Here is a 23633-nt window from a genome sequence, read left to right on the forward strand (position 1 = left end):
TAAACGTAGCCTCCGTCAGGAAAGTATAGTTTTCATCAAACAGTAATTTAAATTTTTTCGTGAGTGTCAAGGATTGCGAAAAACAAATTTATAGTATTATTACTATATAGTAAATGTTTTTTTTTTTTCAAATTTTTTATTCTGAAAAATTACATCGTTTTAAATATAAGACACAATTAGTACAAGCAAATTTCTCAAAATTTCTTTTTACATTACTTTAGAAATTATATGTAAAAAATAATATATACACCATATTGTTTTAAATTAATTCATAATTTTGAGCGTTATAAACAATTTAGATGATATGTATATACACAATTGCACAATATTTATTTTTGTGCAGAAATGATCAGTGATCTGTATACATTTGTCATGTGTTCTTCATCGCCGTTTTTAAAGACAAGTTTTCCTTTCATGAATTCGCTTACAAATTCATGCATGAAATCTTCCTTTCGGTTAGACGGCATCTTATCCAAAACTGAGAGATTGGACATAATAGCGGCTGTAATAGTGAAATAATTAATATAAATAAAAGTAGTGCGAATTATTTATATTATAAATGACAATTAACGAAGGGTGTAACTTTTTCATACATATCTGTAAGAATACTTACACGGAAAAGCGTCTGAATATTTAGCGGAAAAGCTCATTTGTCGATGACTGCAATGGTGAACGGTAAACCCGATACTTCTAAGTAATTCTTTCAGCTCCTTGGAAGGATTGTCTGCATCGCGAAACGGTGTGGCGTCCTTCACGCAAGATAAACAATTAATAATTCGTAACTAAAAAGTTATGCAATAATAAAACTTTATGAATCATTGATAACACCTACCCATACGTACGGTGCGTAACGCTTATCTTCTGCCATAACTTTAAAGACTTCGAACGTAGTGTGAGATGCTACTAATAACATGTGCATAGTTCCACCAGGTCGAAGCATGCGATAAATATTTTCGAACACTTGTCTGATAAATAAAGGTGATAAATACAATTCATTTCTCAAGTATACAATTATTATCTACAACATTTTTGAGGTTATCCATTTATATTATCGACAATTTGGAAACTATCTTTATCTTATCACTATTTTATCGTATAAATGACAAAATGTTTGCTACATATAAATATTTATCTGCAAATCTGTTTTGAAGTGCGTTTCTTTATTTTGTAAGAAGGAATATTAATCTAATCTTTGTTCGAATATATCTTACTTACCGAATGTCTTTGCAGACAAATAAGCCGGGAAATGAAAATATGTGGTCAAATTCGGAAATATATTCCTCAGGCAAATCCTTGGTCTCGATATCGAATGTTACGAATTTGAGTCGTTTGTTGTCGCCATATGTTTTATTTGCATGTTCGATCATTTTCTCCGAAGTATCCGCACCTTCAAGTAATCGTTAAATGATTGAAGAAAATGAAATCATTGAATTTAATAACGCTCTACATCGACGTATTGTTACAATTTGCAATTTATCAACGTATTGGTTTCTCACCTATTATCACGGCATTTGGGTCGAGAGCTGGTAAGAGAATATCCTTCGTTGTATCTCCGTAACCGCAGCCGATCTCCATACACTTTCCAGACATTCCTTTGAAATCGTCTTCGAACTCTTCGATTATAAACGATGAATTTCTCCTTTGCAACTTTTTATACGAATTCGCCATAGTTCCAACTATATTACGATATTATATGTTTAGTTATTAATGCAGATTCCCGCTCGGATGAATTTTCACGAGGAAACTTATTCAAGGAGTGCAGCAAATGGAATGTCGTCGAGGCAAAAACCATCAGACTTATACGCATATACGAACGGATGACCTTCCGATCCAGGCATCGTTTGACATCACTGTAGACGCGTAGTGGGGAATAGCAACGCATGGTAGACGCCTTTCACATCCGTCGTGATTAAAAACATGCACCACCAGCATGTGGTAAAACATGTTATCTGCATTCGTGTGGTAATGATTTTCAATAACCAAAGATTGCATTTGAGATCTTTGAGGAAATTCGAAATATAATTATTACTGCGTAATATTATACAAATATTGTCTAAAATAGAGATGCAAAGATTGCATTTGAGATCTTTAAGGAAATTCGAAATATAATTATTACTGCGTAATATTATACAAATATTGTCTAAAATGCAGATGACCCTCAGGTTTTTATATCTACAGCTTATTCACAGCACTGGTGGAAGGAGAATTTTTCTTGGGTGTGTGTCATCTATATTTTTGTCATCTTTTGATCTTTAGAAAGATCGTAAAAATATCAGATGAATATCAGAAGAATAATTAAATAAGAAGTAGCACCAGAAATTCCGAACAATTCTGAAAGTTCCAACTTTATTGTGTTTATCATATTTTTATATATTTATTACAAATTTATTTTTATTGTGTATGAGCGAAATTCTAATCTAAAAATAGGCGGAAAAAGTTATATATATATATATATATATATATATATATATATATATATATATATATATATATATATATATATATATATATATATATATATAACTATTACTATATAATTACTATATAATATTCAATTTCAATTTTATAAATAACCGCTTATAATTACAGGTGCAACGTGAATAAATTATATTAGATTATAAAGAGAGCTAAATTGACTTTTGACTTTGATTTAATCAGGTTCGAAATCTTCACTACGTAGAGTTTGAATTTTCGAAGGATTAAGTAGGATTGAATCTCCGCTAAACAGTTTTAAATCTCCAGTAAATATATGTTTAATTAAAAATCTGTAATCTTTACTTTGTACAGAAAAAGAAAATGATTAACGATTTCTTTCGTTTTTGCTCTTCGTAAGAAATAAGCGCTTGTCTTACTGCTTCTTAATCTAATCACATTCTCTCAGAGGATATTAGTACATTGTAAACTTTTCGAATTTCGTAATTTTTTCGTAATTTAGCAATTTTTATCTTGTCGGTGTCAAAATTGATAATTGCGATAATACATTACGATACTAATTTTTATATTAAGTTTCAACTAAATGAGGTCATTTTCATGTTTTTCGGGTATCACTCTGGGATTAACGATTTAATCTTGTTTGAATGATCTTCAAGGATTTCGTGAAATTATACTTCGTGAAACTCATCCGGGGATCATAGTGTTATCAGAACAAAAAGATAACATTCCATCTAAAACAAAATAATTGAAAATAATATGAAATATTGACGAAATTACGTATAAAATATTACCATCATTTTCTTTTTTTTTTTCTTAAAAAATAGAACGTGTCTTTTTATTTATATACATATAAATAATCACTATTAATATATAAATAATTACTAAAAATGTTGGAAATCGTTAAATTAAATTCAAAAGGTGATAAGGTATTTTTTCAATTTTCCAAGTCATTCCTTTTCTCGTGAATGAAGCTGTGTGAAAAGCTGTCTATGTTTCAGCTTATGTTTTATGCATTATCATCATCTGTCTGTTTATACTGATTGTAAATCTTGATTATCTATCTTGATTATCATGACAATCTTATTTATTTATGGATATTGGTTTTTTTCTCTTAGAGTAGAAGAAAAAAAAGACTAAATTAATATCAATCCACCCAAACTTAATTCTGATCTTTTAAATTTTTGCAGATTTTAACAAATTGTTGTAAATGATAGTATCTCAGGTCTGAATGATCTTGTACAATTCTCAAGTTATTAATCTATTTTATGAATACAGAACAGCTGACTCGACAGGATCCATGTCCTCGAATCGGAATACCGCTTGTTCGATTACGCGCGGCGAGGCGAGCGAGTCGTGGAATTTGCAAGTCATTCGAGTCATCTACGGTCACGATTGCTGTTTCACGGTCGGTTACGTGGGGACGGAACTGTGTGCGAACCAACGAATGCTTTTATCGTTGTTGTACCTGCGTGCACATTCGCTCAAAGAAAGTTCGAAACATTTTGTATCTGCGCATTGCGAATATACAGCATTGATCTAGCTTAATCTATAAATTTTTTAAGATAATTTTGTAGGATTTTGGAGACTTTGCAAAATTTCCATCGCGTTTCTTCGTCCTCCGATTTTTCCAGTGAAATTTAATTAAAATATTAAAAAAAAGATTAAAAAATTTAATTCTAATACAAAGAGAATTAACGTTTTAATTAAGAAAAAGGTTTCAAAAGAATTAACATATTCTCAGAACGAGTGTTATTATGCATTCATATGTATGATTATTGTGCAGTAATCGATTTTGCGGAACTAATTGAAACTTAGTTATTCATTAGCTGTGCATTAGCAAAATTAATTAACAAGAATTGATTCTCCGAATCAAATTAAAATTCAAAATAAATGACGTTTGTTATATTTATGCCCCTTGACAGTTTTTTTTAGACACTTTATATCATTTGGCTTTCTTCCGATTACCATCAATTTGTACATTTATTTATTACCGAGTCACCGTCAGGGCCGCACTGGCTTATTAACCAAATAGCTGGCCGCTATCAGCTGGCACGCGGACAAAGGTACACCGGCGGCGGTATCTACGGTAGAAATCGTGACGAAGCGATCTCACACTTCGCAGCGGCGGCGGTGGCGGCGACGACGACGACGACGACGACGACGACCACTATGAGTCCCGCCAGCGCCGTTCGGACTTGATTGTACTCTGTTCGTGGCTGCTGTGATCAACGCTGGTGGAGCACGTGCGTATGCAAATCGTTCGTGTCTACATACGTTCGTGGATCAGTTTCGCTTTCCTGGACTGGCGTGATTGCTTGGTGACGCCGCATCTATCGAAGCGGTGGAGGATGCCTGCGTCATCATCTATCATCAGCGAGATCGATTGTAACAGCGAAACATGATCGCACTGCCTGCTTATCCGCCTTCTTATTGTGCCATCTCACTCTCGCGCCAGTGATTTTTCAGCGTTGGTGGATCGTTCGCGACCTGGCAAGCCGGGTAAGTGTCACGCTTGCGCGCGCGCGCGCGCGCGTGCGTGCGTTTGCACGTGCGAGAAAGAGGGAGAGAGAGAAAAACTTTCTGTATCGAAACGACAATGCAAGGACAATGACGACGACGACGACGACGATGACGATGTCACAAATCCCAACTCGGAAACATCTCACAGTCACGTGCGACGCTTCCGCGATACCACGTTTAACTTGCATTGCGCGATTATGCTGCTATTGCGCGCGTAATGTGCAAATAATTTCATAGTAGCGTCAGTTTTGGAGACAGACACATGTCACGGTGCTGTTAGACTTCCATATTCCACTTGGCATGTGAGCAGTCGCTCTTCTGTATGTGGCCTTGCTTTATGTGCAGCGTGACAGCTGCATGTGATATTAAAAGTTTTGAGAAAAATTGCAATTGTGTAGAGTTATATAAATAAACTGCTGCATTTTTATATTCTCTTGCAGCTCACTTTAATGGATGGAGAGAAAGATTGTCAGCAAAAGAAAGGGGCTCAGAGTGGCTTCCAGTCTCAGAGTAATGCCTCAGGTTCGCCACTTGTATCAGGGGAAGAAACAGATTGGGAGGGTATGTTTAATACGGAGAAGCACAGGGGCGATCTCGGGGACATGACATTTTGCATGGCAAACTATCTGAAGGAAGCCATGAAGATGATGTTTATGATGCGCAGCCATCATATGCTGACTGATGTGATACTGGAAGTCGGCTCTGAATTGTTCCATGCACACAAAGTTATTTTAGCAGCAGCTAGTCCCTACTTTAAGGTAAGATTGATTTTAATTATAGAAAACCATCACATTTTCTCAATTTAACTTATTTACTTGTCCTATTTACAAAGATTATTTTATTTAAATTGCAAAAGACTCGTAAGATTAATAAATCAACTTATGAAATAAAGGGCTTAGAGTCATAGCGAGATGTCTGTGTCAAATATAATGTAATTTATTGATTAAAAGTTCAACAAACGTTTTGATATCTGGCATCAGATCATCTTTAGTGAATTTAACAAAAGTGAAACAGATGATGCACATAGTTTGCATTAAGTATCAATCGCATAACTCGCATTAAGTGTATTCTCTCCATTGTAGTTTAAAATGTCAATATTAAAAATGAAAAACGTGAACAATAAAATCTTATTGTTTTCTCGGTGGCAAGTCATGTCGAGAAGCTGTCATCTCTTTTGTTGTTAATGATGGAAAGGATGTAATTGTCAAATAGACAAATAAGTCTATTCAAAACAAGAGAAGTGACAGCTTATTATTTTATTTCTTTATTTATTTCTTGTTTCGTTGAGATTCAACAAAGACGCTAAGTGATCTTAATTGTAAAATTTCAGGCAATGTTCACTGGAGGATTGAAAGAATGCGAAATGACAAGAGTAAAACTCCAAGGTGTCTGTCCAACGACAATGGCTCGTTTAATGTACTTCATGTATACTGGTCAAATAAGAGTTACTGAGATTACAGTCTGTTCGCTGCTGTCAGCAGCTACCATGTTCCAAGTATGTAAAATTGTATACAGTTATGAAAAGAAACGCATTGCATTAATAATTCTGTCGACTGATGTCATTTAATATATAAATGTGTTACAATATAGGTCAGCAATGTTATAGATGCGTGCTGTGTCTTTCTGGAAAGGCAACTGGATCCTACGAATGCGATTGGGATCGCCAACTTTGCTGAACAACACGGTTGTCATGATTTGTACCACAAGGCGAATCAATTTATCGTTCAGCACTTCAACCAGATATGCCAAGAGGAGGAATTTCTGCAATTATCCGCCATACAGTTGGTGGCGCTTGTGAGAAAGGACGAGCTGAATGTGCAGGAAGAGAGAGAGGTCTACAACGCCGTGCTGAAATGGGTCAAGTACAACGAGGAGGCGAGGCGACCCAAGATGGAGCACATACTGCACGCGGTGCGCTGCCAGTATCTCACACCAAACTTCCTACGGGAGCAAATGAAAAACTGTGACGTGCTGAAAAAGGTACCGGCGTGCCGTGAGTACTTGGCGCAGATCTTCAAGGACCTGACGTTGCACAAGAAGCCGGTTGTGAAGGAACGTACTCCCAACACTCCGCGGGTGATATACATCGCCGGTGGCTTCTTCAAGAACTCGCTCGACATACTGGAGGGTTACAACGCCGACGACAAGACGTGGACGCAGCACGCCAAGCTGATTGTGCCTAGATCCGGTCTGGGCGGCGCGTTTCTCAAGGGGATGTTCTACGCAGTTGGTGGCAGGCACAATTCACCGGGAAGCAGGTTAGCGCTTCGACGCCAACTGCGCCTGACGTTCCAGAACTATTATGCCAAATGTAGTTATCAAGTGAAAGTAGTTAGCGTGAAAAGTTTACCACTGATAGATTGCTCTACGTCACCGCCGTGAATGCTTCAACTGGTGGAATGTGATCTTGAGATCAAGCTCAAAGGAGTCGCACGACTTTTTTTCAGATACGACAGCGATTGGGTAGACAGATATAACCCGATGACGGATCAATGGCGACCCTGCAGCCCGATGTCAGTGCCAAGGAACCGAGTCGGAGTTGCAGTGATGGACTGTTTGTTGTACGCCGTGGGTGGCAGTGCAGGTGCTGAATACCACAACAGTGTCGAATGCTACGATCCGGATCATGACACATGGACCAGCGTGAAACCTATGCACATCAAACGATTAGGCGTTGGAGTAGCGGTAGTGAACAGGTACTACTAGTCATCGCGCCGATATTTGTCGAATGATAAGATTGCTAATTCCAGCGGTTGCACGCTAAACTACATTATTCAAGTGTATTTAAACTTTAAAGTAATTTATATCGATTCCAATCGATGATTATCTTAGTATGAATTATTTAATACTCAGAATGTTCCATTATTTTCAACAGATTACTCTACGCGATCGGCGGTTTTGACGGCAAAGATCGGCTCAGCTCGGTAGAATGTTACCATCCGGAGAACGACGAGTGGACAATGGTGTCACCTATGAAGTTTAGTCGCTCAGGTGCCGGAGTGGCCAGCTTGGGTCAATACATATACGTTATAGGCGGATACGACGGAAAATCGCAATTGAACTCCGTAGAGAGGTACGATACTGAGCGCGACACCTGGGAAAACGTGAGCAGCGTCAGTACCGCTCGTAGTGCGCTCAGCGTCACCGTTCTCGACAGCAAATTATACGCAATGGGTAAGTACAACCTTGATCTTTAGCTAAAAAGTAAAGTTGTACAATTGAAAAGAAAAAAACAGTATGTTATGTGTACACTGATTTCTTTCAGGAGGATACGATGGCACGACGTTTGTAAGCATAGTAGAAATTTACGACCCGACCAAGGATCAGTGGACCGAGGGTGTGCCGATGACTTCAGGCAGGTCCGGTCATGCCAGCGCGGTGTCCTACTATCAGTGTCCTATACACTGTGAACATTTAGATCATAATATCTCGTTAGAGAAACCGCCGTCGTGATACGCGGAGCTGGCGCTTTTTAGGCAATCCTCAGAAACAATAGTAAAATGACCGTCATTCTTTCATTCGCGAGAGAAATGTACAATACAAAGTGGAACTGTGGATTAGGACAATTGTGGGTGATCGACGCCTAGAACTCGACTGACAAGTATATTAGATGTAATTTTAGATGACACGCGACGAGTCATCGAACCGCGGACCAAGTTTGATTGGATAATTCTAGTTAGCTGAAAAAACATTTTCTCAACAAGTGAGGTAACTTTTACCGCAATCTTTAAATTTATCAAAGGACCAATTTATTAGGTTATACGCGACTGTACTACATTTTCACAGCTTTATCACTTTTTATCATAGATAGACTATAATTAATTACAGTGTACAAAGCAGTAATACAGTGTACATACTTATATTGTGAAGAAAATTATTTTTAAACAATTTACCAGCGTTTTTCTATCTAACAATCTTACAATCTTCAATTGCTATCTTTTGTAAGTAACGTGTCATGCTGTCGTAACTCATTTCCATTGATTATATAATCACATTGAAAGGAATGATAAAATAGCAATGTTCATAAAAATTGCTGCACACACTTATGCGCGTTAATATTATGCAGCCGCTTGAACTTATCTAAATACGAAAACGGCATTTTTATGGAAAATTATGCAAAAGCGATGCTTGGATGTTTAAAATGGACATTTAAAGGCAAAGATAAAGCAGACAAATTCCTGCAGTATAAAAAGTAATCGAATTCTTATAAAATATTTAATTTTTACGCACTGCCTTGTTCCAGTAAATTTCAGATAAGATGGCACATGTGGAATGCAAGAGATACGTCACGTGTCCTATGTGCAAAGGTGCAGGTGGGAAACATTACTTGGATACAAAATCTTTAACGTGTTTTTATTTGTTTTGGAATAAAAATATCTTGACAGGCAAGTCTGCTACATGCGCGGCGATAGGACCGGCTGCCTTATCTTCGCAACATGAGAATGCAAAACCAGCGCGAGTTACGAGAACGCGAAATTGCGAAACAGCATATTCGGGGGCTTCGGGAGATCCGCGTTTTCTTACATTATCTGATGGGTATCAGACACTCAATTATATTCTTTACACAATTTATTACCTAACTAAACTTGAATGCAAAATATGTTCAAAATATATTATAAAAGCTCTACTTGTTTAAATTACATAAATTACATTACATAATATTTATATTTAAATATGTCTTGCTTCACAATAATTCCTTGTAGCAAATATCCAAAGGAAGTTAATCCTGTGACCACTTACGGAGACTATGCAGCTATGCTGGAAGACGATTATGAAGGAACACCGGAGGAATTTATGAATCCACAGAAAGTGCTAAAACTCGCCCTGCAAAGTTTAAAGCAGGATCAATGGCAGAGCACTATACCAGGTTTAATAAAACTCATGCATATTTCAAGGATTCAACCGGAATTGCTGGACTCCAGTATGCCTCGCATATATCGAACCTTGTGCAGGTCATTTTTCAAGACTTCTTGCTATATATTTATTTGTTCTATTTATTATTGTTGCAATGAGACGCATTATTATATTACAGTTTATTGAGAAATACAAGACCGCATGTCGTTAGAACCGTCTGCCAAATAGCATTGGAATTATATAAAACGGTCCAGTGCACGCAAAGGCCTGAGTTTGACGAACTTACCTCTACGTTACTTTTAAAAAGTACACATACCAACAAGGGAATTCGAAATGACGCTCAACGTGCTTTAGATTCCATGGTGACACACTTGCCTCCTGCAACTTGTATTCGTATATTGGCCAGCGAACATGGTGCTAGGTAAATGAATATGTGTACCTTGTCTTTAACATATGCTCGCTTAAACTTATATTCAATAACTTATTTGTTATATACTTATTATGTATTATTGACTAGTCATGCTTAGATAGTAGAGTTCTTAATATTGATTCTTTATGTTTTATTTCACAGTCACAAAAATCCATTGATAAGAGCAACTGTAAGTCGGTTGCTTTATAACATTATTAATATCATTGGAGTGGAATATTTATTGTCAAACCCAAATTTCAAAGATACTCGTCGAAAAATATTCACGATGTGTGCAAAATTTCTTCTCGATGGTAATAATGAGACAAGGTATTTTTTTTTATCAATATACATCTACATTTAATCCTAATCTATGTGTTGTTCTATTAGATGTAAAAAAAGTTTCTTGTAATTACATACGCTTTTTTTAAATGTAGAAGTACAATGTAACATGAATTTTAATATGTTAATTGTCTTTGCAGAAATGATGCGAAAAAGACATTGAAAACAATGATGGCTCATCAGGACTTTGATACCTTATTTTATCAGGACATAGACTGGAAGATTATTAGCAACATAGAAAAGCAATTAATTTCTTTAAAATACAATCAGATTCATAGTGTATAATATTGCTTGCTAATTTATGTATCAATAATGTAATGGCACTATATATTGTCTATTTGTGTAATAAATGATTAATCATTGTCCATTCTGGATAATAAATTATGTTGTTAACTATAACACTAAATTTACACGGAAATTAAACTTTTGAATAGCAAAAAACGTTCTAAAAAAAACAAAAAAAATTTCCAAAAAAATGTTTTACGTATGCATTGATGATAAGTATACCGACTGCACTAATAAGAAAGGAGACAGAAATAGTACATCTGTTTTTTTCTAGTATCCGAAGGGTCCGAAGCTAGTCGAAGCGCGGAGCTTACATGTATATGGTTTGCGCATGTGCGGTATTCCCTCCTTTGTGCTACCTTCTCTCTGGTGCTACTTGCTGCTGCGTCTCAAATCTGGCGTCACTGCCTCCTGTGTTTATATTTGATCAAAAGTGATCAAAAGGTTATGTTTTGAATATGGCGTTCGTTGTTACTTGAAAACTAAGACCCTTCGACGACGCGATATCGAAAGATTCGCCGCGTTTCATAAACGTTTGTGAATTATTGGTGGGATCTAAAATGCGGTCGGATTATTGCCGACGTCGCGTATTGTCGACGTCGCGATTCCGATAAACGTTACCCGAACTTAAAAGAAATAACGCAACGCAATGAGATCTGTATACAAGTTGTTCTTGCTGTGCCTTATCCTCGCCGCGTTGATAATATTGCTCAATGTGACGACCAACTTCTCCAGCAATGATCAGACCGCCGGGAGGGAGCGTCTGATGCTCCAAAAGAAGGCTTTAGCTGCATCGGCAACGAATGAAGTGACGATATGCGTGGTGGTATGCGGGGACAGGCTGCACGAGGCCCTGACTATGCTAAAGTCAGCGCTGGTCTTCACCAACAAGCCGCTGCAGTTCATCATACTAGCAGAACATCAGCTGATACCAGCCTTCAATGAGAAATTGTCAGAATGGAAACTTATATCTAATAAAACCTTTGACTTCCTAGTACGGCCCATTACCTTCCCCGACGGCAGCGATGTGGCCATGTGGAAAAAGCTATTCAAGCCCTGTGCAGCTCAGCGACTGTTCTTACCAGTAAGCAGTAGTGGAACCAGCTAGTAATATTCCTTTTGTAATACAGTTAGATTTATAGGATTTATTGTATTTCAGACTGTGTTGAACGACACCGACGCAGTACTCTATGTGGACACAGATACCCTGTTCCTGGCACCACCAGAGAGAATTTGGGATGAGTTCAAAAAAATGAATGCCAGCCAGTTGGCAGCTCTCAGCCCAGAGCACGAGGATCCAAATACCGGTTGGTACAACAGATTCGCCAAGCATCCGTATTACGGCAAGTTGGGTGTCAATTCAGGAGTGATGTTAATGAATCTGACGAGAATGCGAGAGTTTCGATGGACCGACCATGTGATTCCCATTCACAAGGAGTACAAGCTGAAGATCACCTGGGGTGATCAGGACATCATCAACATAATATTCCATTATCATCCAGAAAAGCTGTACGTTTACTCCTGCCGATACAACTATCGACCGGATCATTGCATGTACATGTCGGTGTGCGCGGAGGCGGAAAGGGATGGTGCTCTGGTGCTGCATGGTTCTCGCGGCACGTTCCATTCGCAGAAGCAGCCGCCTTTCAGAGCTATATACAGAGCTATGCAAGAGTATCAGCTGAACACGGATCCGTACGAAGAGCTGCTCGTGCCGATGAGGAATTACTTGGTGATGGAGGACAAATCAAACTGCGGCCGAGTCCCAAAGGTGTTCATCATCCAGCCGGAGCTGCACTTGGCTCATAACTTTTAAGACTTGCTCGGTCATACCGAAAATCATATGCACTCACGTGAGCTTTTTGATTTGATATTTGAAATCTTTACACTTGTTTTGATAATTCATATCGATGTTGTATATATATTAAAGATATATGTCGAAGCAATAAACAGTAGAATATATATATATATATAAACTCTTGTGCGTATTCGCGAGGCCACCTTTTGGCCGTAATATAATACTATTCATGTCTTCTATCCAGAATGTTGAAAAGATTTTAGATCCTAAAATACTTAACTATACGAATACTTATATATACATATATACATGTCTTAACACGTTGTGAAGTGGTGTGTTCAATTACGCAGGAAGAAAAGATTATTCGAAGGCTCATTATATTGAAATATTCTGCTTCACTCTCGATGAGGATCTTCACGAAACTATGCATTGATATTATATAATACATAAGAAAGAAACAGCGGTGAATTAAATTTAGTCAATTAACGTATCCGGTTACTTATGTTGCCGCGTTAATTTATGCGGCCCGTCCACAATGTGTTAAGTCAGAGAATCTAGATTCGAGACTCATAAGCGCAGTTCTTTGCGATTTAGAAGGTATAACGTGTTGAAAGAATTCCAGACCATATTCTACATAGAGACTGAACTTTTTCTATGGTGCATTTGAGTTTTTTTGTTGACAAGTGCGCTATGTTGTTACTGTTTGTATGACGAGCGATGCGGCGAATATGTTGTTATACATTTTTATCTGATTCGACAATACTCGGCTCTAAGCCTAGCAAAGAAAAATGATGATTCTGAGCTTATCTTTTCAAGTATCTCAATAGAGTATTTCAATCAAATAAAAAAAAAAAACATATTTCTGAAAAGGGAAAAAATGAGACTCGTTAGGAATATTGATTTTACTGCTACTGTTATTTATACAAGTCTTGCATATCCAACTTGTCTTCATAGAAGATAAGCTCTAATCGCAATGCAAACATGCGGGATTATTTTGAAAACGATATACGTAATGAGATGTACATTGTTTGATGAGACAACGGCAAGTATGAATCGTAATACTGTAATATAATGAATTAAATATCAGGAAAAGTGTTCGAAATTTTACACACGGTCTTCTTACGATTTTGTACAATTCGTACGATACGCATTTTTGTATCGTTTGATTGTTCAACAATTCGATTTGTGATACTTTTCTTATCGATATATTGTACAACAAAACCTGAATAAAGATCTGTCTAAATAATATAAAAGTTAACATATCTTAATACCTATTTAATCAACCATTAAATTTAATTAGATCTAATTAATCAATCTGTTCGACGAGAAATGTCCTGTTTTATGTACATCATAACATAATTTTTATTTTTATTCCACATTTCTCGCTATTAGAAGAAAAAAACCCCGCACTAATTTAAATAAAAAAAAAAAGTTGTACGAGATATATTCGTTAGAAAGTTCGAGACACACTCTTATTTTAGTTGAGTTGGTCATTAAAGTATAAAATATAATATTTTAGAAAATATATGAAATTATTTTGAATATTGCAGGGGAAACAATCCAATCGCGTGCAGGTTCGTGGCTTGTTAGCGTAGCGATGAACAAGGCAGGGGAACACGTTCGAGGGGGTCAGGCGCGAGAAGGGGCCTTGTGCGATCAGTCCTCTCGCTGCTGCTTTCCGGTTGCGGTGGCATGCGAACTCGTGAAATCGGCCTCGCGCGATTTTCTCCCGCTACAATGGTTCTTTGTGTCTAAAGGAAGTCTCGTTGGCGTTGAACAAATTAAAAGGAGCGTTGCGATATAGTCAAACCGAGTGAGGTTAGCCGGTTTCTCATTTATTCTTCCGGCTGTCGTAGATCCAGCTCTATAAATATGTGAACAAGGAGTGCTCGAAGGTATCAAGCAATGCAATGTATTTAAATTGCCTGATAAATTTGAGGAAGGACTTTACTCGAGAAACGTCGAAGATTATAGTTAATTAATGTTTTTGAACAAATAACAGATTAATTGATTATAACAGCTTATGATTGAAGAGTAACGTGCATATTTTAAGTGAACTTTTAGAAGAACAATAGCAACCGAATGCATTTATACAGTAATATTGCTATTAAATATTCTTTGTATTTACTGAAAAAATAAAAATTCTGGAGTAATGTCCTTTCTAAAATAATGGAGCCAATTAAAAGTGATGAGGGGTTTGTGAGTGAGCCGCTTGGAGTTGAGTGCACTGTTAAGCGGCGATTAAACACCGTCTTCTGAATTCTAAATGTAAAATCCAACGTCAAAATGGAATATAAAAACGAGATTGCTATATTTACAGCGTTAATTAAGAGCGCACAATGAGACTCCCACAAAAAAGGAAGTCGAGAAGAGAATATCCAGTTATTTATTACATATTTCCACGATTAATGAATTAATATCCAACGATTTAACTAAATGTGGAGCAGGAAGACATTCACTTTAACGTATTCTATTTGCAGGCGTGTGTGTAAATTTATTATTTAATGTTTAATACGAGAGTAATTTAAATGTCGGGTCGAAAAAAATCTTCAAAATATAATATTAGTAATAATATTTCAAAAAATTATATCTCAATATTAATTACATTACATTATATTATAATAATATAATTATTCTTAGTGTATTTTTTATTTCTTTTTCTTTTTTTCAGAAAGTAATAAAGATTTTCTATATCTAATGGCTACAAAAATATTCTACGCGACTTTCATGCAAAGAAACGCGACCATTCCCGGATTAAAAAACATGTCTTTTTGTTTACATAATTAATTATTCCGCCGTTGTATGCTTAAAAATAATATAATTATTATAATATAACATAATATGTAATTAATAATTAACAGAAATATTAATATTTCTATAGTCTTTTTCTGCCAAAATATTCAAGCTAGAAACTGTGACACAAAGCGTAGTTGACCGATTTCTTTATTTATTAATATTAATTCGCAGAATATATACAAGACGAATGAACGTGATTTTCGGTCTAGAGCTGCTCCTGATCCACAGTGATGATCAGGCACAGGTAGCTCGCACGAATCGGTGATAAGCATCGAGCGAGCGAAGCGAGGCGCGATAAGGCGCGCGATAACGGGCAGACGAATAGGAAGGAAGGAGTATTTGCGGCTCTCGATGTCAGAGGCTGTCAGTTTTCGCGATGAACGCGTTGTGGCTGATTACATTCCGCGTCCGCCGTGTCACCGAACAAACGGTTTTTCTTTCTATCTCGCGTTCGTGAGAATCCACACGGATACGGATACGACACGGACAGGTGCGCGCCGATCTCGCGGCGGGAAGAGGTGAGAGAGGGTCGATCTTCTCTCGTTCCGGCCGGGCGTTGCGTGCGTTATTTGTTACCCGCCAGCGCGTACTCGCTCGTAACGATTACGGTATCGACATGTAACTGCTGTACAATCGGGTGCTGCAATGGCGCTCGCTGCATTTATAATATAACACATTCAATGATCGTATTTCGCTGCAATAATTAGTCGCGTGGGATTTTCTTAGACTCCAGGAGAATCACTGTAATAATAAGACACTTCGCGCTTTTATTCTCTCGTTTTCTCAGCGTACATTTTCTATTTCTTTTCAGAAAATAATAAAGATTTCTATAATGACTACAAAAATATTCCACGCGACCATTCCCGGATTAAAAAGCATATCTTTTTTGTTTATGTAATTAATTATTCAACCGCGTTATGCATAAAAAGGATCGAAGCGTTGCGTGTTATGAAATATTCCTGCAAATGCGGACGCAGCGAACATTATTTTGAATATTTTGAAGAGTGCCAATTTCAATCGCGATACGTCATGCGATCTAAATCTAGATTATCAAACGATCGACCGTAATTGGAGTTAATTGGAACGGCAAAATATTGCGCACCGTTGGCAATTTACTTTGTAGCGAAATAGCAGAATAGCTCTTACGAAATTCGCGACAGCTTAGTCAGGAATATTGCGACGCGCGACGCCAACGACCTATAAATTGTGTCCACCTGCGCCGTTCATTCGCCTGCGCAACTAAATCCTGTATAGCGCACTCGTTATCGCGTGATATCGTTTCGCTGTATCAACAAATTTCTGACGCTCCATATTCACCGTGTGATCATACTGGCTTAAATCTCCGATTTACTTTCTATTATTTATAGAAAAGACAGACAATCTGGATAATAAATACGATTGAATCATATTAGATTTGACGCGAATAATAAAATTGTAGACGATTTTACATATTTTTCACGGCTGTGTTTTTTTCGATATTGCATAACGCTGATCGGTACAAGAGCAATTTTTTCTACAATCGCGTGATGCCGGATATCATTACGTGCGTTTTACATAGTTCGAATGAAATGCTTGCAAAATATATTCTGTATTATGCCGCCGATAAAATAAAACAACAAAGGATTGTAAATGCGGATTTATGCGGATTACGAGTTTCAAGAATTATGCGATATGACAAACGTTGAAATTGATTGAACTATTGCTTCGCATTGTAGAATTCCGCGATTTAGATATCAGATTTGCGATTGCAATTTATTGAGCGATTAAGGCTTAAAATGCCGCACGGCACGTATTCGATGGATATTCTTAGACAATCCATCAAATGACCAAATCGTTACGTCAACTTTTTGATTACTGCGAATATTAATTCATCATTATATTTTACAAAAATTTGCGTAATTTATCATCATTAAATATAACTGCGTTAAAAGTTAAAAAGTTGTGATAATTATCAAATGTATTTAATAAAAATTGGTTTAAATCATTATTAATTTATTTAATTGAAAAATTGCAGAGAAGATATTAGTTCGTGAAATCTTCAACAAAAACGAAAAGTTGCTGCGAAACAAAAAGCACTGCGGAAAAAGTGGAACGCATGTAAGATAACTGACATTATACTTTGTCTAAAGAGGATGATTCAAACGAATAAGCACCACATAAAAGCAGCTCGACGTAATTTACGATCCTCACGATGCGCGCAAACAAGACGTCGGGCGAGGAAGTTGCTTCGTCTAAAAAGACGTTACGTAAACCGTTTACATTCGAAGCTCGCGGTTTCGCGAGAAAGAGAATGAGACGTTGCATCTGAGAAATTGATAGGCACGTCTCTTGATACGTGTCATTTCGACACATTCGCACGCGTTCTTCCAAGACGCAGTGATTTCATAAAGCTGGAAAATAGTATAATAGACATTCTTCACATATTCTTGGTTACCGCTAAAGTTTTATTCACGACGTAACATGTGGCTGATAAGTACTTTTATCTCGTTGCACGGGCCGGCAAATTGCGAGATCGCAATTACCGTGCGTCTCTTGCCGTGGTTCTCATTTCTTTTATCTAGCGCTATCGAATGTATTGTATTTTTTTATTTTTTTATCTTAAATGCTTCTTGTTCTTTGCATTTCAAAAACTCAATATTTTCGCGATTTTTTTATTAATTAATTAAGATAAACTTGTGAACTTAGTAATTTATGTAAATATGTTGAATATTTTATAAAAATTTGCACAAGTTTTTAATTTTGATTAACGTAATTGCTATGCTAACATTTTAAAATCATCAGTATCACCGTTTGAAGTAATGTCTATTAACGCAAACAATTTTAATATGAATTCTGTAGAAAACATTTCGTAAATATTGAAACAACAGACTTTATGTAATCTTTTAAAAATATGTTAACAATTACAAATCACTTTTGAATGTCAATTTTATCTCGAGATAAGAATGTGAAGAATTAAAAAGATGATAACGCGTTCTTTCATTATCATTTTATCAGTTTCGATAATAAAATTTTCTGATGAAGAATGAAGAATTTGTCACATTGTTGCGGAGATTATAGCATATAATCTATCTTTCATTTGTATGCAGAATCGAGAATGCCGCTGTTCAAAGCGCGGGCGACGCCGAGATCGCCAATAACGGAGAAAGCTGCGAACGGCGGCGTGCAGCATCGCAACCATCATCAGCCTGGCAGTGACAATAATCATGACGGCGGTGCGAATACTAACGGTACCGGCAGCCGGTCGGGCAATAGCGTTCCTCTTCAACACGAACAGAAGAGACTGTCACCTTTGAAGCCGCCGCCGCTGGTCTTCCACTGTCAGCTGGCCCACGGCAGTCCTACGGGACTGATATCAGACTTCAGCAATGTTCGCGAGCTCTACCAGAAGATCGCCGAATGCTACGACTTGCCAGCTGAAGAGGTGAAAATGAACACTTAACGAAAAATAATTTTGAGCTTAAAACAACGTCGTTCTTGTTAGGCCGAGAATTTGTTATCCGATTCTTGTAGATCTCATCAGGAAGGCGCTTCGGTTTTCTTCAGAAGAAAATTTCAATACTTCGAAATGTCTTGAAATGTACCTATAGAAAATTTCTGTAGAGATATTGATGAAAAAAGGGCTTAGAAATTGGCGCGACAAAGCTGTCAGAGTTTACAGTAAAAAAAATGTGATGTTTGGTATTGATTGAAGTAGAGTTGTTTTTAATTTACGGGTGCATACGTAAAAGCGCACGTGCGAACGTAATTCGGTATTTCCAGCATTGAACACCCTACAGTCGTAGGGAGACAAGAGACCGGACGCAGGAAACGCCGGTCACGGGCCGTGGCTTCTCGTCGACCTGGCAGATATATCTCGGTGAAAGAAAGAGAGAGAACTGTCGTGTAATTCGTTGTGTAAACGCGGTCGTCACGTTGTAACCAGGTCGCTCGTCGAATCGTTATGGGTCGTTTGAAGCGCGGGGGTCGAGCTTCTCCGTCGCGATTTCTCACTGTCAATCAACTAAATAAAACCGTTGCCCGATGACAGCGTTGCACTTTATCCTAACAACGGTTAAAGAAAAGTAAAGAAATGAATGAGGATATAATTTATATAAAATGTTTGTCAAAAATTGAAATATAATAGACTTAAAATTACACAAATTTTTTAAAATAAAATTGTATTGTTCGAGAGATGAAATTTTAATAAAAGAAAATTTAATATAAAAATAAACCTGAGATCAAATTTGAATAAAAGTAATTAAGAATTGAGAATGAATTAATGTTACCACGTGTAATGCTTAATATTGAAAATAAAGTAAAAATTTAATGTTTCAGATTCTTTTTTGCACACTTAATACGCACAAAGTGGAGATGACGGAGTTACTAGGTGGACAAATCGGCGTGGGAGATTTTATATTTGCACACAAAAAAGGTTGCTATTTATTTTCTATAAATTACATACCTTAAGTATATACGAAATGGGTCAAGGAAAACTTTTTTCCCGTTTAACTTTGTAATTAATTAATTTGTGCAATTACAAAATGAATGGAATAAAAACTTTTTCTTGACTGACTCCGTATAATCATTTTAATTCTAACGGTACTTACATTTGTTGCGAATGTATGTAATGCTTTTTTTTTTTTAATATAGGCCGGCCGAAAGAAATCGAGCTGGTGAAGACAGACGACGCACTGGGCTTGACGATCACCGATAACGGCGCCGGTTACGCTTTCATAAAGCGCATAAAGGAGGGTTCCGTGATCGATAGGATAAAAGTAATCGAGGTGGGCGATCACATCGAAAAGATTGATTCGACCAGCCTCGTCGGCAGACGTCATTTCGAAGTGGCGAAGATGCTGAAGGATATACCGAAGAACTCGACGTTCACGTTGAGGCTGGTGGAGCCGCAGAAGAACGGTTTCGGCAGCATCGGGCCGCGCAGTGATCTCAGAAAAGGGAAGAAAACCGGCTATGGTTCCGGCAAAGAGACTCTGAGATTCAAAGCCGACGGTAGTGCGCGAATAGAACAAGTACGTGGCATAAAAATAAAGCTTGTAAAATTATTTAGAAAATATTGCGCTTAAGTAAAGTGGAAACAGATAAATGACAAATTTTGAAAGTAAATAAATAATATTATCAAGAGTAATTTTTGGATAAAATATTGATTTTCAAAAGTATGAACATTAAAGGGAAAGAATTTTCTATCGTGAAATATTTGAACGGTCAAAATTTACTCGAGTGTATATATATATTTTTCTTCTTTTTGAATAATTGCGAGAATCGGACGATATTTTAAATAAATATTTATTCTCAGGTTGACGATGCCGCTGCGATAGGTGTGGAAAAAATCAATAGCATCTTGGAGAGCTTTATGGGTATCTCCGATACGGAATTAGGTACGTTTTATTTGAATGTGTAATGTAGAAAGAATTTTTGGTAAATAATCGTTTTAATTATATTTTTAACGGACGCAATATTGACGATCTTGATCTTGATATTTATTGTAAAGATGAAAATGCTGAATAACGTTTGCTTGGTTTTAATTGGTAATGTCATATAGTTCTTAAGATATGTTTTTATGTAAATGTTAAAATTTTAGTTATTATTATTTACATTTATAATTTAGAAAGATTTAAGTAACAAGTCGCTTAAAATCAAGTCTTGTACGGGATTTTAATCTTTGTAGAATCTTACGATACTCCATACATATTAATAAGACTATAGAAAAAATAATTGAAATAAAGAAGATAAAATTTTTGATATATATTTATATAAATATATCTCAAACTCATCAAAATTATATGAAATTATTCAGCATTGTTATCTCTACAAGATGTATTTTGTATTGTATTTTTTATATCGCAGAAGATTGATTGTTCATTACATTTGATTTATATTTAGCCACACAAATCTGGGAGCTCGCCGAGGGCAAGTGCAACAGTATAGATTTTGCCGAAGCAATAGACAATTCCGACTTGGAGGACTTCGGCTTCACCGATGAGTTTGTGATCGAGTTGTGGGGCGCCGTGACAGATGCGAGAGCAGGTCGGCATCGATGACGCGAGGACTGATAACAAAATGATTAGCAATGATAATGCACACCGAAAAGAAATTCCAGGAAGAGAAACAACATTGAGACCTTTTTGTAAGACCTTAAACTCGGTAAAACAATGAAATGAAATTATATATTTATGAACGTACAACAAGTACTTTTTCACATGAAAAATGTTTCTCTCATGTTACCATAATTCCAGATATTTATTTATGATCCTGTAATTTTCTTGTAAGAATCAAGCATTCGACGCATTTAATGCTAAACGTACAGCGAGAATGTAAGCTGAAATCTGCAATACTCCACATCTTGTCCTAGATAGAACTACAATAACTACTGCATTGTATTATATGGCAAATGTAGCATTGAATTGAAGAAAGAAAAATAGAAATAAAAAATTTTTGAAGATTGTGTATATTGAAAATTAAACAGCTTTTATTTTGCTAAGTGAAGCTAAAAGTGAGTTTTTTCGTTATTAACATGATAAAGATTGATATTTATTATTAGTAAAGTAAAAATTATTAAAGATTACAAAATAAATTATTTGTAAAATATAAAAATTTATTAAAATATTGTTAAAGAACAGTGTTTTTTAAATCACTTTACAATGTCAAAGCTGATAAAGATTATTCAATCTACAGATACAGGCATTAAAAATGGGCATAATATTATTAAAGCGTAATATTATTAATGTATCTAATCAGTTGATAGAGAAATGATAACCAGACTTTATCGAGTTTCTCATGGAATTGCAATGCATTAAAGTGATATCAATTTCGATTTTCCTACATTAATAAAACGATTCTGTTTATTTAAATCGTTCTCAACCTACAAAGAGAAACAACTTAATATTAGTAAAAGAATTAATTATTCACCGGTTAGCGTAAACATATTTGATGTTATCAAACTACGTCATCATGATTATGAATGTCAACAATATTCTACCGCAATTAGTATTCATTAGTAGAGTTACGAAAGATGTTAGAAGCGATAAGAACGAATTAATATATTTTAATACATATATGTGAACGAATAGTTTACAATGTAAGTATAAGTGCGCGAAATATTATCATTAAGTATCGATGAATAAAATCTTTATAGCAAAGACGCATGACTTTTATTGATTATTCATGTCAGTTAATCGTATATACATATATATGAAATAAATAGTGAAACTATAAATGTACTGTTTTGGTGGCGATATTTATAGAATATAATAAGTAATGCTGCTGTGCCCGACTGACAATTGGCATCGTTATCTGACAAAGATAAGGATGAATTATTGAAGAAATCAGTCTTGCATTAAAACATACACATTATCTGCAGATATATAATACACAAAGCATATTATTTTAATGTATGAACGGCTGAAATATTTATTTTATACGTTTTACATCCATTTTTTTGCAACTTAAATGCTATTTTGAAAATCCACATACAGCAAACTAACTAACTTTATATTTATTAAAATAATATATTTTATAAATTCTAACAATTATTATTATGTGATATGCGTATTTAATACAGAACATTAAAAAAATTAAATATAATAATTCTGATCACTAGTTCCTTGTGATTATTTAATTATTTTAATCATCCTTAAGAATAAAAAAACATTTTGTCGAACAATAATAATCGGTTTGTCGTTATTTTCACAAAATTCTTTTGCATTTATTTGTATAAAATTAATTAGTTGCATTGTGTTTAGCATATTTATCGTAAATGTAGAATTATTTGATTCAAAGTATGTTTTGTGTATTAAGAAATATAAATTTATATTTGTTTCTTATATTTCTTATATTTATATTCGTTTCTTATGCTTAAATCTTTATTCATCAGATCAATACATCTAGTTTTGCAATATCATAGAAGTTGACGTCCTTGCTGTGAAATCGCATATACATACAACATGGTAAACATGATAAACATGTTTTCTTGATAGAATCATCATATTTTACGGCACGCAAGATTGTCTTAAGAGATTTAGGCGATTTGCAAGAGGAAAATTGAAAGCAAAATGTAAAAAATAAAACCGAAAGAGACAGATTTAGAGTTAATAATACGATTTATATTAATAACAGTACTAAGCAATATTAGTGTAATTATATATCTTTAGGACGTCCTAAAAATATCCTACAAGATATTTTTGAGATTTCCTAAAAGAGACG

At 35.8% G+C, this 23633-nt stretch overlaps 5 protein-coding genes and 1 long non-coding RNA gene across 18 annotated transcripts; 4 read left to right on the forward strand and 2 right to left on the reverse strand.

The window, feature by feature from the left end:
- Positions 1-116: 116 nt before the first annotated feature.
- LOC105675116 (juvenile hormone acid O-methyltransferase) lies at positions 117-1829 on the reverse strand. Its single transcript, XM_012371960.2, has 5 exons — positions 1497-1829; positions 1216-1387; positions 833-965; positions 614-749; positions 117-502 (listed from the first exon to the last, which is right to left on the reverse strand). The coding sequence occupies exons 1-5, from the start codon at positions 1666-1668 to the stop codon at positions 330-332; spliced, it is 786 nt and encodes a 261-aa protein (XP_012227383.1). The 5' UTR covers positions 1669-1829; the 3' UTR covers positions 117-329.
- A 906-nt stretch (positions 1830-2735) lies between these two features.
- On the reverse strand, positions 2736-4555 carry LOC136998508 (uncharacterized). The gene is made up of 2 exons (XR_010889076.1): positions 4425-4555; positions 2736-3164 (listed from the first exon to the last, which is right to left on the reverse strand). It is a non-coding gene; the product is annotated as an uncharacterized lncRNA (long non-coding RNA).
- Positions 4556-4644: 89 nt separating this feature from the next.
- Keap1 (kelch like ECH associated protein 1) lies at positions 4645-8841 on the forward strand. 3 transcript variants are annotated; one of them, XM_012372218.2, is made up of 7 exons: positions 4645-4932; positions 5394-5711; positions 6284-6448; positions 6544-7211; positions 7401-7649; positions 7829-8127; positions 8219-8841. In XM_012372218.2, exons 2-7 carry the CDS (start codon positions 5403-5405, stop codon positions 8404-8406), a joined length of 1878 nt encoding a protein of 625 aa, XP_012227641.2. In that variant the 5' UTR covers positions 4645-4932; positions 5394-5402; the 3' UTR covers positions 8407-8841. The 3 variants fall into 3 exon arrangements, with proteins under 3 accessions (XP_012227641.2, XP_012227648.2, XP_067207284.1); XM_012372225.2 differs by lacking the exon at positions 4645-4932 and adding an exon at positions 5051-5273; XM_067351183.1 differs by lacking the exon at positions 4645-4932 and adding an exon at positions 5051-5255.
- A 154-nt stretch (positions 8842-8995) lies between these two features.
- On the forward strand, positions 8996-10920 carry LOC105675237 (TOG array regulator of axonemal microtubules protein 2-like). Of its 3 annotated transcripts, none has more exons than XM_012372244.2 (6): positions 8996-9266; positions 9339-9489; positions 9657-9905; positions 9986-10228; positions 10379-10543; positions 10696-10920. In XM_012372244.2, the coding sequence occupies exons 1-6, from the start codon at positions 9212-9214 to the stop codon at positions 10838-10840; spliced, it is 1008 nt and encodes a 335-aa protein (XP_012227667.1). In that variant the 5' UTR covers positions 8996-9211; the 3' UTR covers positions 10841-10920. The 3 variants fall into 3 exon arrangements, with proteins under 3 accessions (XP_012227667.1, XP_067207286.1, XP_012227660.1); XM_067351185.1 differs by having other exon boundaries at positions 8996-9260; XM_012372237.2 differs by having other exon boundaries at positions 8996-9489.
- Positions 10921-11191: 271 nt separating this feature from the next.
- shams (glucoside xylosyltransferase 1 shams) lies at positions 11192-13891 on the forward strand. The gene is made up of 2 exons (XM_012372411.2): positions 11192-11924; positions 12000-13891. Exons 1-2 carry the CDS (start codon positions 11490-11492, stop codon positions 12654-12656), a joined length of 1092 nt encoding a protein of 363 aa, XP_012227834.1. The 5' UTR covers positions 11192-11489; the 3' UTR covers positions 12657-13891.
- A 389-nt stretch (positions 13892-14280) lies between these two features.
- kermit (PDZ domain-containing protein GIPC-like protein kermit) lies at positions 14281-22570 on the forward strand. Of its 9 annotated transcripts, none has more exons than XM_012372263.2 (7): positions 14281-14533; positions 17449-17531; positions 18521-18855; positions 19749-19845; positions 20064-20443; positions 20728-20809; positions 21315-22570. In XM_012372263.2, the coding sequence occupies exons 3-7, from the start codon at positions 18529-18531 to the stop codon at positions 21470-21472; spliced, it is 1044 nt and encodes a 347-aa protein (XP_012227686.1). In that variant the 5' UTR covers positions 14281-14533; positions 17449-17531; positions 18521-18528; the 3' UTR covers positions 21473-22570. The 9 variants fall into 9 exon arrangements, 8 of the variants coding, with proteins under 8 accessions (XP_012227686.1, XP_012227699.1, XP_012227731.1 ...); XR_001101249.2 differs by lacking the exons at positions 14281-14533; positions 17449-17531 and adding an exon at positions 15596-15924 and having other exon boundaries at positions 21315-21558; positions 21668-22570; XM_012372269.2 differs by lacking the exon at positions 14281-14533 and adding an exon at positions 15794-15952.
- The last annotated feature ends 1063 nt before the right edge of the window (positions 22571-23633 follow it).

This window comes from Linepithema humile, chromosome 3 (genome assembly GCF_040581485.1).
Source record: "Linepithema humile isolate Giens D197 chromosome 3, Lhum_UNIL_v1.0, whole genome shotgun sequence".
In the NCBI taxonomy this organism is placed as follows: Eukaryota; Metazoa; Arthropoda; class Insecta; order Hymenoptera; family Formicidae; genus Linepithema; species Linepithema humile.

Coding starts and splice junctions, on each gene's coding strand:
- LOC105675237 (XM_012372237.2), top strand. CDS start 9,212: ATGGCACATGTGGAATGCAAGAGATACGTCACGTGTCCTATGTGCAAA. Junction 9,490..9,656: donor TTTCTTACATTATCTGATGG/GTATCAGACACT, acceptor AATTCCTTGTAG/CAAATATCCAAAGGAAGTTA. Junction 10,544..10,695: donor GATGGTAATAATGAGACAAG/GTATTTTTTTTT, acceptor TTGTCTTTGCAG/AAATGATGCGAAAAAGACAT.
- LOC105675116 (XM_012371960.2), bottom strand. CDS start 1,668: ATGGCGAATTCGTATAAAAAGTTGCAAAGGAGAAATTCATCGTTTATA. Junction 750..832: donor GTTACGCACCGTACGTATGG/GTAGGTGTTATC, acceptor TCTTGCGTGAAG/GACGCCACACCGTTTCGCGA. Junction 503..613: donor ATATTCAGACGCTTTTCCGT/GTAAGTATTCTT, acceptor TCACTATTACAG/CCGCTATTATGTCCAATCTC.
- kermit (XM_012372252.2), top strand. CDS start 15,786: ATGTCAGAGGCTGTCAGTTTTCGCGATGAACGCGTTGTGGCTGATTAC. Junction 15,925..18,520: donor TACGGATACGACACGGACAG/GTGCGCGCCGAT, acceptor ATTTGTATGCAG/AATCGAGAATGCCGCTGTTC. Junction 18,856..19,748: donor ACGACTTGCCAGCTGAAGAG/GTGAAAATGAAC, acceptor TTAATGTTTCAG/ATTCTTTTTTGCACACTTAA.
- shams (XM_012372411.2), top strand. CDS start 11,490: ATGAGATCTGTATACAAGTTGTTCTTGCTGTGCCTTATCCTCGCCGCG. Junction 11,925..11,999: donor CTCAGCGACTGTTCTTACCA/GTAAGCAGTAGT, acceptor ATTGTATTTCAG/ACTGTGTTGAACGACACCGA.
- Keap1 (XM_012372218.2), top strand. CDS start 5,403: ATGGATGGAGAGAAAGATTGTCAGCAAAAGAAAGGGGCTCAGAGTGGC. Junction 7,212..7,400: donor CACAATTCACCGGGAAGCAG/GTTAGCGCTTCG, acceptor ACTTTTTTTCAG/ATACGACAGCGATTGGGTAG. Junction 7,650..7,828: donor GGAGTAGCGGTAGTGAACAG/GTACTACTAGTC, acceptor TATTTTCAACAG/ATTACTCTACGCGATCGGCG.